The sequence below is a fragment of the Oncorhynchus gorbuscha genome, linkage group LG10 (assembly GCF_021184085.1).
Source record: "Oncorhynchus gorbuscha isolate QuinsamMale2020 ecotype Even-year linkage group LG10, OgorEven_v1.0, whole genome shotgun sequence".
Lineage (NCBI taxonomy): Eukaryota > Metazoa > Chordata > Actinopteri > Salmoniformes > Salmonidae > Oncorhynchus > Oncorhynchus gorbuscha.
Window position 1 is genome coordinate 23,841,591 of NC_060182.1, and position 19,060 is coordinate 23,860,650.

General features: G+C 40.2%; 2 protein-coding genes across 2 annotated transcripts in view; both read right to left on the minus strand.

The window, feature by feature from the left end:
* Nucleotides 1–55: 55 nt before the first annotated feature.
* LOC124045713 (glycerol-3-phosphate dehydrogenase [NAD(+)], cytoplasmic-like) lies at nucleotides 56–14,351 on the minus strand. Its single transcript, XM_046365259.1, has 8 exons — nucleotides 14,195–14,351; nucleotides 5,460–5,637; nucleotides 4,801–4,941; nucleotides 3,030–3,168; nucleotides 2,150–2,262; nucleotides 1,669–1,905; nucleotides 1,310–1,416; nucleotides 56–817 (listed from the first exon to the last, which is right to left on the minus strand). The coding sequence occupies exons 1-8, from the start codon at nucleotides 14,236–14,238 to the stop codon at nucleotides 721–723; spliced, it is 1,056 nt and encodes a 351-aa protein (XP_046221215.1). The 5' UTR covers nucleotides 14,239–14,351; the 3' UTR covers nucleotides 56–720.
* An 844-nt stretch (nucleotides 14,352–15,195) lies between these two features.
* Nucleotides 15,196–19,060, minus strand: part of LOC124045714 (acid-sensing ion channel 1-like) — a 95,375-nt gene continuing 91,510 nt past the window's right edge. Inside the window, 1 exon segment of the mRNA XM_046365260.1 lies at nucleotides 15,196–16,405. Coding sequence (XP_046221216.1) covers nucleotides 16,310–16,405 — 96 coding nt within the window. The 3' untranslated portion in view covers nucleotides 15,196–16,309.

The following is a 19,060-nucleotide window of genomic DNA, read 5'->3' on the forward strand; positions in this document are numbered from 1 at the left end:
CAGAATAAAACTCCTCATGAAGCTTGTGAACAAGAAGCCAAATGAGAAGGGTAGCCACGATACAAATCAATGATTTATTTCAAAGGCAAATCTTTTTTTTTGTAACCTACACTCTTTTCAAACATACTGTAAGCCACACGTCAGTGAAATTCAACGGCAGCGTCATGGTTACTAATGGACGTACCATAAGGGGAAAAAACCATTTGGTTTCACAAAGCACATAAAACACCAATATTTTTTGCAATGTGGCGTTGAAAGGCACTTTCATTTGTTTTTTAACAGGTGCTAAGCAAATCTAGCCTAATGATCCATAAAGTAAGTATAAGTCATCGCAGAGAGATTCAGAATTAGAAAAGCGAGGACACAAATGGCCTAGCATCTGCTACAACTCCCTACCCCCAATTAACATGAATAAGCCAAACAATTACGAAGTGAGGTCACAATGGACGGACCAAGATAACATCTGAGGATGGACAGTGGCGTCTGATTGGGTGACAAAAGGCTGGGTCACACTTGTAGAAAACCAGGAAAAGGAAAGCATTTGTTTTATAGAGGTACATACAAAAAAACCTTAGGCAGTACAGAGTAGACTACTTCACGTCGTCTGATGGAGTCTGCTTGCTGCATCGGAGCTGTGGAGTGTGCAAGTGTACATATTTTCCTAACCGGTACAAAGCGGAAGTGGTGTTGATCCTTCTGGCACTTGGTCAGTCTGTTAGCCTACATGTGCTCCGGGTGGTTCTGCAAACACTTGATGAACTCTGTGACTGGATGGCCCTGGTAGCAGATCTGGTACACAGCGTTGAATAGTGGGAACCTGGGACAGGCGAGAGGGAGGGATTGTTGAGTTGTCACAGTCTTTGTCCTTTTGAGAATAACTGCATTGTTTGGACTATTTCTTCATATTTATCTTTTTATCTGCATTTAACTGAGGTGATAGAGCTAGAGGTTATTGGTAATTAAAATGTGTGGTTCGAGCCCTGAATGCTGATTGGCTGACAACCGTGGTATCTCAGACCATATACCATGGGTATGACAGAACATTTATTTTTACTGCTCTAATTACATTGGTAACCAGTTTATAATAGCAATAAGGCACCTCAGGATTTGTGGTATATGGCCAACATACCACGGTTAAGGTCTGTATCTAGGAACTCCGCGTTGCGTTGTGCTTAAGAACAGCCCTTAGCCGTGGTATATTGGCCATATACCACAACTCCTCAGGCCTTATTGCTTAAGTGAAACATCACATGAAATGTATCATCAGTTTCTTCAATGGGTGAAAGAGTGGTTTGATTTCTGTGCCTACTTGTCAAGCAAATTTTTGTTCTTTAGGATGACATGGACTTCAGATGCTGTTGCTGGTCCCTGGAGCTTCTGTCCATTCAGCATCTCTTTCTCCAGCTCTTCAATTGACTGAGCAGAATACAGACATAGTAGTTAAGTCAAGACTACTATTGTGGTATTATACCACTCTCCAAAACAACAATATTGAACTGAAACTCACTCTTTACTAACGTTATCTCTGTCTCCCTTTATTTTCAAACCAAAAAATGACCGCGTTCATCTGCAGTATTTTCCTGCCTTCCAATCCTAAATGCTATAATTCAAACCTTTTTAATTTTTACGTCACCCCTAAAAGCCAATTAGTGAAGTCCCCTCTCTCACCTTCCCCCCTTTAGCGAAGGCTTCTGCCACTTTGCGGTTGCGGCCTCCGTAGCAGGTGGTGATGAGGTCGGCAACGCCGCAGCTCTCTAGGAAGGTGGCAGAGGAGACAGGCCCGGCAGTGCAGAAGATTCGTGCGAAGGCAATCATCTCCATCAGGCCCAACCGGATCACCGCCGCCTTGGTGTTGTCACCGAAGCCCAGGCCGTCACAGAAGCCCGCCCCCACCGCCACAATGTTCTTAAAGCCAGAGGAGAGAGCTGTGGTTAATGGCTTCAACACATTAGGACAGTCATTTCTTACCAGAACACTTTCTTTCATCTAAGCCCTCTTCTCACTACTCTTTTATGTTTTCAGTAAGAAGTAGATGAAGGGCAAGGAGAGAGTATACAAGGAAATGATGAATTGAGATTCAGACATCGAGACAACATGACGAGACATTAGGATGAGGCCAAGCAGAATCTCTTAATAGTTGAGTGGGCACCTTCAGTGCTCCACAGATTTCAACCACATCGGACTCCTCCACTACCGTGACCCGGAAGTTACTGGTCTGCATGAGTTCCTTCAGCAAAGCCCCATGTTCTGTATTCTTACATCCTGGGGAGAGAGGGAGAATGAGAAAGACAAATGACCCTTTTCAATCCTAACATCCGTATCTTTCACAACCAGCCCATTCAAATACTTCACCACTCTTGTATTGTCATACTTAATGCTGGTTTAAGACCACATGGCTTAAATCAGAGAAACTTAAGGTCCGTACCAGGGTCCAGGCTTATAGGCTGGTCACACAGTAAGGAACAACGTGGCCCGAGACATGCTCATTGTCATGTTTAAAACACACTGAAGAGAAATTACATGCCAGAGTTCACTAGTGCTGCATACAATAACAAGTGTACAGAACTACCGTAAAACAAGCCAGCTCACTCTCTATAATGTAAACAGCCAGACTTTTACCTCCATGCTGATGTGGCAGTCTTGAGCAGAGATATTGTTTTATTGCAGGTTGATTAAATCTGGCACAGGTTGTCCTTACAAAAACAAGTTTAACCTATTTACTTTTACTACTCCAGTTCAGTTTCTAACAATTAAACTTCTAACATCTATGTTGAATACCTTTACTAATGTCTACACACACACGCTGACAAAATGGACCAACTCTCAAAACTTTTCAGGTTGCACTGTGCTGTACAATCTATCCAAACTATTAAGAGACATTTTCAGAAAGGGAAAAAGACAAGGGACAGCACACCATTCAAAAGTATGTAGGATGCAATGATAACCCAGCCCACAAAATTCATTTTCACAAAGCTCATTTTCACAATGTTCATCTCTCCAAATGTTCCCCTTCACCCAATGAGTCTAACCGATAGTGGTCTCACAGAACTTCTCATCGGCGACCTCGTTGGCAATGTTGGCTCCCATCAGCACACTCATGGTGATGCTCAGCTTCTCCTGGATTACATCAGAGATGAGCTTCAGCCCATCAGGACCTTCATCCACACCCTGGATTAGAACACACAGCACATGAGTGAGTACTCAGTACACAGAACGCACAATAAAGCAATTCAAGAGAGGTACTGTACATTACTACAGTGGAGCAGTTAACTTCACATTAACACAATCAGAATCGGTCAACATGACTTATTTACTATCGCTAATACTGCACAATTTAAACACTTGCCCCCCAATCCGCCCCTTCCCTAATACATTGTGCTATAAATTGTGCCTTCCTGTATTATACTTACGCTATTATACTTGTCTATTCTGTTCTACTGAGCCATTTACTCATATTCTTATATTTTATTTTTTGTTATTGTTGTTGCATTGTCGAGAAGAATCCTTCAAGTAAGCATTTCGTTGGAAAGTGCATACCATGTGTATACTGTATATACGACTAATAAAACTTAACTACTGCTTTAACATTTTTAGGGAGGGTTTCTCGGACACAGATTAACCCTGCGTTCATAACCAAGTGGGAAGGTGGTATTTACCATATATACGACTGGGAAAAATCCACTTGAACTCCCCTCCAACTGGTAATTACAAGTGGGAAAGTCATCTATCATCCCTTTACTCTGACGTCTTCTACATGCTGACCTCTGACGTCACCTACTATTGGAATTCTCTCGATAACAGCATTTTTGTTAATTAAATCCAACAACAAGACATGATTTATACAAAGCAATATATTAATATTTTATGGTTGACGCAGCTTGTTGGCCATTTGCCAATGGGCGTTTCTAAACGAGTTCAAAGCACGTGAATGCATCTAACTGGTATTTACGACTTCACAACTGCTCATTTCTACCTTCCCACTTGGTTATGAATGCAGCATAAAGCCTAACCCTGGACAAAGAAGTGTTTTCAATGGAGATTCTCTATTTAGGTTGCATTTTAGTCCAGGGTTAGTTTTACTGTAATCTGTGTACTGTAAATCACCCCATAATTTGTAATGCAAGAGGCTGAAGGAGTCAATGATTGACAGAGCATGATAATGGGGGTCAGATAGTTTCTTCCAAGTATCAAGTATCAAGCTAAGGACAGAGTAGGACAATGTTTCTCAATGATTGAGAAAATTAACAAACACCGATTTCATAAGTTCTCAAGTGCTAGTTTATATTACAATGGTCCCCAAAGGAGCACCAAACCCAGCCAATCCGGTCCCTTATGTAAGAAAAGGTTGAGAAATACACACAGCACATTCACAGTGAGGAGAGCATGGGTATTAGGATAGATTTACATTAGTAAAGTATATGTAGTGAGCTCTATATATAGTATATATATATAGTATATAGACAAATATAGTATATAGACAAACAAAATAAGGATAGCAATTCAAATTCTACAGGAGCTTCTCATCTAAACCATATTGCACATAATATTGCACAATTGATTAATGAAATGATTCACAAATGTGCAGATATTTTAAGAGGGGTTGGGTTAAATGCGGAAGACACATTTGGTGTGGGAGAGCCTATGTCTTTACACTGTACCACTCAGAGGGTGGTATGTGGTACAGTATAAAGAGAAATTTGAATCTAGATCTGTCTCTTTAGACTACACAAGTATCTCTTCTGGACCTAGTTTGTGTTGTCAAAGTTTAGTAGTGTAGTGTAGAGAGGCCCTTAGCCAAACCTTGATGAGTGACATTCCTAGTGCATCGCTCTTTATCTTCCCCTTCATGGTGTCACACACTCTGCCGATGAACTGGTGGGGGATCACAAACACTAGGATGTCTGCTTCCTTGGCAGCGTCCACCAACTCAGCAACAGCCAACTGGGAGAGAGACAGAAGAGGGGACAGTCAGGGCACTGGCCTTAGCCTGTGTGTCCCATGTAGTCCTTGCACATTGTAAACTTTATCCGTTCTCACTTCTAAAGAGCGTGTGCAGCAAAGCACAAAGCTAAATCAAAGGTATAAAAATGTGGCTTCCTGCCAAAAACAATTTAATGAGAAAGTTTAATTTTACAATTGTATTATATAATGCAGTGACTGGTTTGTCTGTGCTAAATCAGTCAAGCCAGGTGGCAGGGATTCACAAAACTATCATGGTGGGGATTGTAGTGAGAGGTACAGAGAGCTGCAAGGACAGCTGCAGTTGCAACACATAATAACTGAGCTAGGGCTGACCCTTTACACACATGGACCAGCAGCAGGCCTCTGGCCCTATTCCCCACAGTAGTTTATTACTCATCACATTAGGACCTCCTAGTTGTGGCAGAACAAACAGCCACAAACAGGCACAAAAGAAAAGTAGGATTACAACACATAGTGGCGTTTAATGTGTTTCTCACCACATTGGGGGGTAGCTTGTGTCCAGGCAGGTACTTGACATTCTCATGGTCGGTGTTAATGATGTCTGTCAGCTTGCGACCATCCACCATCTCTTCAAACACCCACATGGTCACGGTGTTGTCAAACTTGGAGTTCTGCGCAGCATTGGAACCCACTATTTTGGCAATAGCAGAGCCCCTGTATAGTAGAGAAATTGCAATATAATCATGCCTTTAAGTTTGTCGTCCATGATTTACAAGGGTAATCTCATTATTCTATTTTGTCTGCGATTTTCAGAAAGAACAACTGAACTGTGCACATGCACCCTACATTAAACAATGCAAATGCCTGAAATACTTTTTGGAAAGGAGCCCAGAGCACAAACAACTTAATCGTATTGCAAATTTGCAACTTGCAAGATTTACATTTGGATGAGTCATCAACTAACGTTTTTACTTTTACTACACGGACCCCTGCTGAACCATCACGACTGGTCTGCCGACGTAACCGCACGAGGGGGCTACAATAGACTTCTTCCGTCGCAAAGTCCCTCTAAGGCCCTTCTGCCTGTCTGCTAGCCCCGGCCCGCTAGCTGTATGAATTGCTGTGTCTCCAGCCCGTCCAGCTACTCATTGGACCCTATGATCACTCGGCTACGCATGCCTCTCCCTAATGTCAATATGCCTTCTCCATTGCTGTTTTTGGGAAGTGATTATTTTTTGTTTCACTGTAGAGCCTCCAGCCCTGCTCAATATGCCTCAGATAACCCTCTGGTCCCACCTCCCACACATGCAGTGACCTCTCCTGTTTTAATTGGTGTCTCTAGAGACAATACCTCTCTCATCGTCACTCAATGCCTAGGTTTACCTCCACTATATTCACATCCTACCATGCTTTTGTCTGTACATTATGCATTGAATCTATTCTATCTCGCCCAGAAACCTGCTCCTTTTACTTTGTTCCGTACGTTCTAGACGACCAATTCTCATAGCTTTTAGCCATACACTTATCCTACTCCTCCTCTGTTCCTCTGGTGATGTAGAGGTTAATCCAGGCCCTGCAGTGCCTAGTTCTACTCCCACTCCCCATGAGCTCTCATTTGTTGACTTCTGTAACCATAAAAGCTTTGGCTTCATGCATATTAACATTAGAAGCCTCCTCCCTAAGTTTGTTTAATTCACTGCTTTAGCACACTCTTCCAACCTGGATGTCCTAGCCATGTCTGAATCCTGGTTTAGGAAGGCCACCAAAAACCCTGAAATGTCCATCCCTAACTACAGTGAGGGAAAAAAGTATTTGATCCCCTGCTGATTTTGTACGTTTGCCCACTGACAAAGAAATTATCAGTCTATAATTGTAATGGTAGGTTTATTTGAACAGTGAGAGACAGAATAACAACAAAATAATCCAGAAAAACACATGTCAAAAATGTTATAAATTGATTTGCATTTTAATGAGGGAAATAAGTATTTGACCCCTCTGCAAAACATGACTTAGTACTTGGTGGCAAAACCCTTGTTGGCAATCACAGTTTCTTTTAGTTGGCCACCAGGTTTGCACACATGGGATTTTGTCCCACTCCTCTTTGCAGATCTTCTCCAAGTCATTAAGGTTTCGAGGCTGACGTTTGGCAACTCGAACCTTCAGCTCCCTCCACAGATTTTCTATGGGATTAAGGTCTGGAGACTGGCTAGGCCCCTCCAGGACATTAATGTGCTTATTCTTGAACCACTCCTTTGTTGCCTTGGCCATGTGTTTTGGGTCATTGTCATACTGGAATACCCATCCAGGACCCATTTTCAATGCCCTGGCTGAGGGAAGGAGGTTCTCACCCAAGATTTGACGGTACATGGCCCTGTCCATCGGCCCTTTGATGCTGTGAAGTTGTCCTGTCCCCTTAGCAGAAAAACACCCCCAAAGCATAATGTTTCCACCTCCATGTTTGACGGTGGGGATTCCTCCTCCTTTAAACACGGAGAGTTGAGTTGATGCCAAAGAGCTCCATTTTGGTCTCATCTGACCACAACACTTTCACCCAGTTGTCCTCTGAATCATTCAGATGTTTATTGGCAAACTTCAGACAGGCATGCATATGTGCTTTGTTGAGCAGGGGGACCTTGCGGGCGCTGCAGGATTTCAGTCCTTCACGGCGTAGTGTTTTACCAATTGTTTTCTTGGTGACTATGTTCCCAGCTGCCTTGAGATCATTGACAAGATCCTCCTGTGTAGTTCTGGGCTGATTCCTCACCATTCTCATGATCATTGCAACTCCACAAGGTGAGATCTTGCATGGAGCCCCAGGCCGAGGGAGATTGACAGTTATTTTTTGTTTCTTCCATTTACAAATAATCGCACCAACTGTTGTCACCTTCTCACCAAGCTTCTTGGCGATGGTCTTGTAGCCCATTCCAGCCTTGTGTAGGTCTACAATCTTGTCCCAGACATCCTTGGAGAGCTCTTTGGTCTTGGCCATGGAGGAGAGTTTGGAATCTGATTGATTGCTTCTGTGGACAGGTGTCTTTTATACAGGTAACAAACTGAGATTAGGAGCATTCCCTTTATGAGTGTGCTCCTAATCTCAGCTCGTTACCTGTATAAAAGGCACCTGGGAGCCAGAAATCTTTCTGATTGAGAGGGGGTCAAATAGTTATTTCCCTCATTAAAATGCAAATCAATTTATAACATTTTTGACATGCGTTTTTTCTGGATTTTTGTTGTTATTCTGTCTCTCACTGTTCAAATATACCTACCATTAAAATGATAGACCGATCATTTCTTTGTCAGTGGGCAAACGAACAAAATCAGCAGGGGATCAAATCGTTTTTTCTCTCACTGTATAATATTTTCTGACAAGATAGAACTGCCAAAGGGGGCAGATTTGCAAACTACTGCCGAGATAGCCTGCAGAGTTCTGTCTTACTATCCAGGTCTGTGCCCAAAAAATTTGAGCTTCTACTTTTAAAAATCACCTTTCCAGAAACAAGTCTCTCACCGTTGCCGCTTGCTATAGACCACCTTCTGCCCCCAGCTGTGCCCTGGACACCATATGTGAATTGATTGCCCCCCATCTAGCTTTAGAGCTTGTGCTGTTAGGTGACCTAAACTGGGACATGTTTAACACCCCGGCCATCCTACAATCTAAGCTTGATGCCCTAAATCTCACACAAATGATCAATGAACCTACCAGGTACAACTCCAAATCCATAAACACAGGCACCCTCATAGATATAATCCTAACCAATCTGCCCTCCAAATACACCTCTGCTGTTTTCAACCAGGATCTCAGCGATCACTGCCTCATTGCTTGTGTCCGTAATGGATCTGCGGTCAAACGATCACCCCTCATCACTGTCAAACGCTCCCTATAACACTTCAGCAAACAGACCTTTCTAATCGACCTGGCCAGGGTATCCTGGAAGGATATTGACCTCATTCCATCAGTAGAAGATGCCTGGTTATTCTTTAGAAGTGCTTTCCTCACAATCTTAAATAAATCAAATCAAATCAAATTTTATTTGTCACATACACAGTTAGCAATGTTAATGCCAATGCAGTGATAACCAACAAGGTCTTATACACAGTGTAAGGGGATAAGGAACATGTACATAAGGATATATGAATGAGTGATGGTACAGAGCAGCATACAGTAGATGGTATCGAGTACAGTATATACATATGAGATGAGTGTGTAGACAAAGTAAACAAAGTGGCATAGTTAAAGTGGCTAGTGATACATGTGTTACATAAGGATGCAGTCGATGATGTAGAGTACAGTATATACATATGCATATGAGATGAATAATGTAGGGTAAGTAACATTATATAAGGTAGCATTGTTTAAAGTGGCTAGTGATATATTGGAAGCAAGCCCCATTCAAGAAATGTTGAACCAGGAACAGATATAGCCCGTGGTTCACTCCAGACTTGACTGCCCTTGACCAGCGCAAAAAAAAACTCCTGTGGCGTACTGCATTAGCATCGAACAGCCCCCGCGATATGCAACTTTTCAGGGAAGTTAGGAACCAATTGGCAGTTAGGAAAGCTAAGGCTAGCTTTTTCAAACAGAAATTTGCATCCTGTAGCACAAACTCAAAAAAGTTCTGGGACACTGTAAAGTCCATGGGGAATAAGAGCACCTCCTCCTAGCTGCCCACTGCACTGAGGCTAGGAAACACTGTCACCACCGATAAATCCACAATAATTGAGAATTTCAAAAAGCATTTTTCTACGGCTGGCCATGCTTTCCACTTGGCCACCCCTACCCTGGTCAACAGCCCTGCACCCCCCAAAGCAACTTGCCCAAGCCTCCCCATTTCTCCTTCACCCAAATCCAGATAGCTGATGTTCTGAAAGAGCTGCAAAATCTGGACCCCTACAAATCAGCAGGGCTAGACAATCTGAACCCTCTCTTTCCAAAATGATCAGCCGAAATTGTTGCAACCCCTATTACTAGACTGTTCAACCTGTCATTCGTATCATCTGAGATCGCCAAAGATTGGAAAGCTGCCGCGGTCATCCCCCTCTTCAAAGGGGGAGACACTCAACAGCCTTGGTTTCTCAAATGACCCCCTCACCTGGTTCACCAACTACGTCTCTGATAGAGTTCAGTGTGTCAAATCAGACAGCCTGTTGTCTGGACCTCTGGCAGTCTCTGGGGCTGCCACAATTCTAGGGGCCGACTCTTTTCTCTGTGTACATCAATGATGTCGCTCTTGCTGCTGGTGATTCTCATAGCCACCTCTACGCAGACAACACCATTCTGTATACTTCTGGCCCTTCTTTGGACACTGTGTTAACTAACCTCCAGACGAGCTTCAATGCCATACAACTCTCCTTCCGGTGCCTCCAACTGCTCTTAAACGCAAGTAAAACTAAAGGCATGCTCTTCAACCGATCGCTGCCCGCACCTGCCCGCCCATCCAGCATCACTATGGACGGTTCTGACTTAGAATATGTGGATAACTACAAATAACTAGGTGTCTGGTTAGACTGTAAAATCTCCTTCCAGACTCACATTAAACACCTTCAATCCAAAATTAAATTGAGAATCGGCTTCCTATTCCACATACTGTATTTATGTATTTATTTTGCTCCTTTGCACCCCAGTATCTCTACTTGCACATTTATCTTCTGCACATCTATCACTCCAGTGTTTAATTGATAATTACCTAGCCACTATTGCCTATTTTATTGCCTTTACCTCCCTTATCTTACCTAATTTGCACACACTGTATATATACTTTTTTCCTACTGTATTATTGACTGTATGTTTGTTTAGTCCATGTGTAACTCTGTGTTGTTGTATATGTCGAACTGCTTTGTTTTATCATGGCCAGATCACAGTTGTAAATGAGAACTTGTTCTCAACTAGCCTACCTGGTTAAATAAAGGTGAAATTAAAAATTAAAAACATAATTTTGGCTATTTAATATCTGCATATCAGCTACCCATCAGGAGTTAGTTGGAGCCTATTTGCAATGACAATCAATGTGTTTACACAGCGGGAAATGCAGTATTTTCTTCTTCGCTATGGTCAGCTCGTCAAAAATGGACATATAGTCCTACAATTGAAATCACTGAGGACAATTTAGCATACAGAGTGAAACCTCGAGACACCAGCTTACCAACTAATGCCCCATTCATACGGCAGGGTAGCCTAGTGGTCAGAGCGTTGGACTAGTAACCGGAAGGTTGCAAGTTCAAACCCCTGAGCTGACAAAGTACAAATCTGTTGTTCTGACCCTGAACAGGCAATTAACCCATTGAAAATAAGAAATTGTTCTTAACTGACTTGCCTAGTTAAATAAATATTACAACTGAGTAAGTCTTTTGTGTTCCACCGGATGTAATTCATTTCCACGCATGGGGACCGTGGACAACAATGTCGTATCACAGTTGCCCCCTGCGGGTTAATTTTTTCCCAAACTTTGCATTGTCTTTAGTGCAGACAGATTCCGTTAATAGAACAGGAAGTAACCAAACCACAGAACAAGATGAAAATATGTGGTTTTTGGTGATGGTATAGCTAGTAAGTTGTAAACACTTACCATTCCTAAAAGTGAGTACTATTTTAATCGCAATATTAAATAATACACATTGGCTGTTAAATGGAAGGCGATATGACTGTCGCCTTCCGTTTTTGTTTATTGTGATGATAATTATGTTTGTTTTTGAGGATAAGTATTAGGTGGTCGGTAGCTACAGTATCTTCAACCTAGACTAGCTTTTAGCTTGCTAACTAGCTAGCTGCTTTGTAAGCTAGCTTGACTTGCTAGAAAGTTTGAGAAAAAAGTTGAGAAAAAAAAATAAACAAAACAAAGCTCTAGAGCAAACAAAACAAGAATTTTACTTATCTTTGGATAAAACGTCTGAAACATATATATTATCACCTGAAACAATATTGCGAATGAAAAGGTCATATTTTGCAATCTCCCAAAATAAATGCGATCTCTGACAAAAGACTATGGCTCTCCTCCATCTTGTCTTGCGTTGTGAAACCCTATGAAGGTCTGTCAGTGTATGACAAAACAAGAGGAAAAATGCCCATGCACTACCAAATTAATTGAACCTTGTGCAGCCATTCTACCATAACAACTCTCAACAGAAGTTGAAAGCGGTCCTCCGTATTGACCCTGTTCTGGGTCCGGATCCGGATCGCAGTCTGCCAGTTGAGTATGGCTGCCCTATGCTCTCCGTCCAGTAGCGGAACGAGATTACATGAAGATGACGTGCGGTGTAATAAAATATACGTCACGATGTACTGTAAACAAGCCATACTGCCTCGATCAGACCGACAGCATCATTGCATTTTGGTACACTGGAAGCACATACATTTCTAATAGAACGCTGTGTTTGCCTTGCAGCATTGCGTTGTAGAAGCAGTTGCAGTGCATAATAAATAATAATAATATATGCCATTTAGCAGACGCTTTTATCCAAAGCGACTTACAGTCATGCATAACTGTGGTCTGTGTGGTGCATACGTTGGATATATCAAACATACGCATCAAACTGTATGTATAGACTTGGAAGAAATAGCAGCATAAGGTGAATGTTGAACTTTGGTTGCACACATATCCAGTAAAAATGTTGGGTTACATAATGGAAAAAGTTTGAGGTAGAATTTATGATGCTGTCGGTCTGATCCAGGTACAAGCACGGCAGACACCAACATTTTTTGGTCCTCTCCAGACCGGCCTTGATTTTAACATCCAAGGATGTAGATTTTTGGTCCAGATCGGACCAAATCTGAAACAATCATAGACGTCTATGTTTGGTTCAGATTTGGTCCGGTCTGGACCGGCCCTGATTTGGCCCAAACATACACTTCTATACCCAAATGTGTACTTGTTTGGCGGTTGAGCTCATTAGAATAATACCCAGCATGCTTTGCAAACTGGTTTTTACATGTACATTTTGGTAATTCAGAAGACACTTTTATCTTATAAGGTAGATAAGCAACAACATACCACAGTCATATCAAGAAAACAATATTTATGTAACCAAATATTTTTCTAGTTGAAGTGGTCTATTGGATTATTCTGTAGATTGGACACTTTGAACATTATTACTACAAGTTTTAAAGCTTTTTGGGAGCTTTTTGTTGCACCCTCGTACAACTACTGTGATTATTATTATTTGACCATGATGGTCATCTATGAACGTTTGAACATCGTGCCATGTTCTGTTATAATCTCCACCCGGCACAGCCAGAAGAGGACTGGCCACCCTCATAGCCTGGTTCCTCTCTAGGTTTCTTCCTAGGTTTTGGCCTTTCTAGGGAGTTTTTCCTAGCCACCGTGCTTCTACACCTGCATTGCTTGCTGTTTGGGGTTTTAGACTGGGTTTCTGTACAGCACTTTGAGATATCAGCTGATGTAAGAAGAGCTATATAAATACATTTGATTTGATATTCTATGTTGCAATGTTCAGTTGGCTCCTCTTTCCTATAATAAATACTAAATCATTATAAATATGAAATAATTATTTTGATACATCTTAAAGCTTACTTAATTGAGAATGTATGTGCAGTTGAAATTTGGCCATAGAATCAATCACCCAAAACATTGTATTTTCAATGTCTGTAAATAACGTCTTTTCAACTTTCATTCAGAACCGAAAATAAACCTGAAATCAATGTCAGTAAAATACGTATTTTCAAAGTGCGGAAAATACATATTTTCAATATCCCGGAAAAAAAAACGTATTTTCAACGATCATTCAGAACCAAAAATGAACCGGATTTCAAACGTCTGAAAAAAAAAACAAAAAAACATTCAGAAAATACATATATTAAACGTCCGGAAAATACGTCTTTTCACCTTTCATTCAGACCCTAAAATGGACCTAACTTCAACGCCTGTAAAATACTTTGACGTCTTTTCAACGTAATTTTTGCTTATCGGAATCATTTCGTTCCATATTGTCAATTTTATTCTGACCTGTTCTGTTTTAAGGATATGGTGTTTGTTGTTAACATATTCACATCCAAGCCCATATTTATTTGATAGCCATACATGTGGGCTATTTAATCGAAGATACAGTACGTGCATGATGTAGGCCTATAACAAAGGTTATGTCTCATAACATTGTCATAAATACAGTATGGTCTCCAGTCTGTAGTCTAAAGCAAAATCACATGGGCTACTACGCTTTCTGCTATGATTGACTATATGCTGCGTCTCTCTAGCAACAGCACCCGGTACACCCACAAAAACACAAACACAAAGTATTCGATATAAATACGTTTTCTTACCAATTGCCAGAGCCAATAATGCAGACTTTCTTGGGAGTTGACATTGAAAAGACCCTTGTCGACTGACAAAAATGGCACACTGTTACAAACCGGGCTGCAGTGTGTACTGGATATTCACAGGGGTACTTTGTATGTAAAGGCAGTGCACATCGGGGTTGGTAAATCTTGTTCTTATTTCATTGGTTAGTCTGAGGGGAGACAGTCCCACCCACTGCTTTCAGCCAAGTCCTATGAAACTTTTGGCCACTGAATAACTCGGCCAAAAGTTCCATGTGGGCAGATTTTTATTGAGGTCATTCTGAAAATTAAAAATCATTCTTTATGTTTTCAAAAAGAAAAACAGGTGCAAACATCGCAATCTCTTCATTATTCTCAATGAGAAACGATCAAATCCAAGCTGAGACTTGCAACCTTGGATGACTGGATACATGTACCTTGGATAAAATACAGCCTTTGTTAACATATTAGTTTAGCAGGGCTTGCACACACAACATTCCAAGGATCTAAATTCAAATTAATCTATTTTGGTGTCCTCAGATGGCAATGGGTGTTGTTCATTGTCTCAATGTGAATTTCAGAGACCATTATCTCATATCCAACACTAACTGGCAGAAGGAGACTCTTGTGTGAGACTATTGGATTATTGAAACAATAGGGGACCTTGTTTGGGTTGGTGACTGGTCACAAGGGAACACAGACATTCCAATGAAAGAATAGATTCAGCAGTTTAGACTCAGACTCAGACTCTTAACTCCCTTTTTACCCCATGTTGTAAAACAAATATTTTGGTATTGTATGTATGTGTTTCTTCGGTTTCTCTGTAGTACAGGAAAGGTATAGCTGGCATGGATATGAAAGAGTAAGAAGTTTAGGCCATCTTGAAAAAATAAAAATAAAGTCTGTCTTCAGATCTTGTCAAAAATGAAGCCAGATTCCACTGAATTGAAATTTCATTATACTTTATTGTTGCTTTTTAGATAAATAAAACATCTGAAAACATGTAAACTGGTAGGCATAGTATTTATAGAAAAACAAAAGTAAGATCACATACACATGGCTACATTAATTACATCAAGAACATTAGGCAAGACTATGCAACCACCATCAGAACATTATCCATAGTCCTTCCTTGCAGTATCTTATTTACATGTTCATGGTACTGTTGTGCTTGAGAATAACACTACACAGTTACACACTGTCACACAACTCCCCCTTTCCTATGATAAATACATCTAGCATGGCTAAATGAGGCATGAGTGATAAGAGATCGTTTGAGTAAGTGCTCCTAACTACCTCCAATGGTTCCTACCCAAATATATTGTAGTAACAGTGGTCCAATTGTTTATCTTTTGGGAGTCAGGCCATATTTCCATTGTCAAAAAAGTGGATCGACATCTCTCGTCATCTAGTTCTATCTCATCTACTCATTTGGCTGTAAAACTTTCACACTTCTTACGTAAGAAAATACAAATGTTGACTTCTCTGTTTTATTACTTAGAAAATGGTGAACAATCTTTTCAATTGAATAATTACTTTTTTTCACTCTATAATACAAGATGAAAAATCAACTTCATTGAATTATGTCAAATTGGCCAATTGGACAGAAGCAGTAATTTACAAAAGGTGCCAATTTCGGGACTGCAATTCATTAACTTGAGAAAGTGTACTCTTGAAGTATTACACACACACATACACTCAAAACACACACACACTCAAAAAGGGCATGCACATAAACACAACCATACAAACAAACAGACCAAAATTGTAGCACAGACAAACATGCCAATATACTGCGAGGACATTTCTCACCATCACACACCCAAAGCCAAAATCTCTTAGTACTGCTTGCTATATCTAAATGTAGCACAAGTAAAATTACATTCTTAGAAGACAATAGAATAACTATTTGAATTTGTACGTGGATTAACATTGCCACTTTCATGACATTGCAGTCCTTATGATCCAGCAGGCTATACGTGGCTTGCACTACTCTTGCACCCAGTGCTATTGAATTGTTACATATTACCCATTATCAAGCTTTATACTCTGACATCTGTCCACTTTTGAATCAAATTGAAATGCTCCATTTTCTTACTTCCTTGTGTTCTGATTGGCTCAGCAGGTGACGTCCTCTGGGTTGCTCCTCCCTGTGTGATGAGGTAGAATATTGGCAGAGTATGGAGGTGGTGCATGAGTATTGTCATGGAGAGACTGGGGTGAATAATGTGAAATGGATAGTTAGTGACAAAAAAAAGTGGGAGTATAACACAAGAAAAAGACAAGTTAAACCCAAACTCCTGAAAGACAACCAGTGAGAAAGCAGAGATTGAACAGACAACATTACAGTCAGGCATATAAAAGTGTATCCTTCTGCAGATCTGCTTCATATATTAAATGCACAACATATTATAAAGCCCCCTTTTGAATCCAAGTGCCACATTACCCACTGGGAGCGGTGTAAAGTACGAAAGCAAAAATACTTTAAAGTACTACTTAAGTAGTTTTCTGAGGTATCGGTACTTTAAGTTACTATTATAATATTTGACCATTTTTCTTTTACTTCACAACATTCCTAAAAAAATGAATGTACTTTTTACTCCATACATTTTCCCTGACACCCAAATGGGACAGGAAAATCGTCCAATTCACACACTTATCTAGAGAACAGCACTTATCATAATGCCTCTTATCTGGACTCGCTAAACACAAATGCATCGCTTGTAAATCATGTCTGAGTGTAGGAGTGTACCCGTGGCTATCCATAAATAAAAAAATACACAAAAATTGTGCCGTGTGGTTTGGAATTTTAATGACTTTTACTTTTGAAACTTAAGTATATTTTAGCAATTACATTTACTTTTGATACTTATGTATATTTAAAACCAAAAACCTTTAAACTTTTACTCAAGTATGACAATTTGGTACTTTTTCAACAACCGCCTACTGTGCAAACCACGAAATTTCAAAATGGATTATGGGGTAATATTTGGTTGAGATGTTGATTCATAAGATTACATACTATATTCATCCACTCAAATAGACAGACAGAAGTTTATTGAATTTCCCATGTGTCACTATGCTCGCAACCATCTAAAAGTCAAACCAAATTCCAATGGAAAAAACAATGTCTGAATGTTGTTTTAGTTGTCATCCAAATGTCTATCACTGCTCTTTCAACCATGTAAAAGCGAAATTCAAATGGGAATACAATGTCGGATATTTTGTTTATTTATACAACGGATTAATGTGTTATCACTTTGCTTCATCGAATAGCAGAACCAAATGACTTGGATTGTGGTTGAGATTACATTAAACGTACAATACCAGTCAAAAGTTTGGACACACCAATTTATTGAGTTTTATTTTTTATTTTTACTATTTTCTACATTTTAGAATAATAGTGAAGACATCAAAACTATGAAATAACACATATGGAATCATGTAGTAACCAAAAAAGTGTTAAACAAATCAAAATATATTTATATTTGATATTCTTCAAAGTAGCCACCCTTTGCCTTGATGACAGCTTTGCACACTCTTGCCATTCTCTCAACCAGCTTCATGAGATGTTCACCTGGAATGCTTTTCAATTAACTTCTTTGGGACTGGGGGGCAGTATTGAGTAACTTGGATGAATAAGGTGCCCAGAGTAAACTGCCTGCTCCTCAAGCCCAGTTGCTAATATATGCATATTATTAGTAGATTTGGATAGAAGACACTCTGAAGTTTCTAAAACTGTTTGAATGATGTCTGTGAGTATAGCAGAATTCATATGGCAGGCAAAAACCTGAGAAAAAATCCAACCCGGAAGTGGGAAATCTGAGGTTTGTAGTTTTTCAAGTCATTGCTTATCAAATATACAGTGTTTATGTGGTCATATTGCACTACCTAAGGCTTCCACTAGATGTCACCAGTCTTTAGAACCTGGTTTGATGCTTCTACTGTGAAGGAGGGGGGAATGGGAGCTGAATGAGTCAGATGTCTGCCAGAGTGGCATGAGCTGATCACGCGCACTCACGGGAGAGGTAGCTGCGTTCCATCACATTTCTACAGACAAAGAAATTCTCAGGTTGGAACATTATTGAAGATTTATGTTGAAAACATCATAAAGACACTTCGTTTGACATGTTTCTACGAACTGTAATATGACTTTTCGTCTGGACTTGCCCACGTGTCGTGTTTTTGGATTGCGTTCTAAACGTGCAAACACAAAGGAGGTATTTGGACATAAATTATAGACTTTAACAAACAAATCAAACATTTATTGTGGAACTGGGATTCCTGGGAGTGCATTCTGATGAAGATCATCAAAGGTAAGTGAATATTTATAATGCTATTTCTGACTTTGTTGACTCCACAACATGGCGGATATCTGTATGGCTTGTTTTGTTGTCTGAGCGCTGTACTCAGATTATTGCATGGTGTGCTTTTTCGGTAAAGTTTTTTAAAATCTGACACAGCGGTTGCATTAAGGAGAAGTGGATCTAAAATGCCATGCATAACACTTGTATCTTTTAGCAATGTTTATTATGAGTATTTCTGTAAATTGATGTGGATCTTTGCAAAATCACCAGATGTTTTGGAACTACTGAACGTAACGCGCCAATGTAAACTGAGATTTTTGGATAGAAATATGAACTTTTTCAAACAAATGTGAAGTCCTATGAGTGTCATCTGATGAAGATCATCAAAGGTTAGTGATTCATTTTATCTCTATTTCTGCTTTTTGTGACTCCTCTCTTTGTCTGGAAAAATGGCTGTGTTTTTCTGTGACTAGGTACTGACCTAACATAATCGTTTGTTGTAATTTCGTCGTAAAGCCTTTTTGAAATCAGACACTGTGGCTGGATTTACAACAAGTTTATT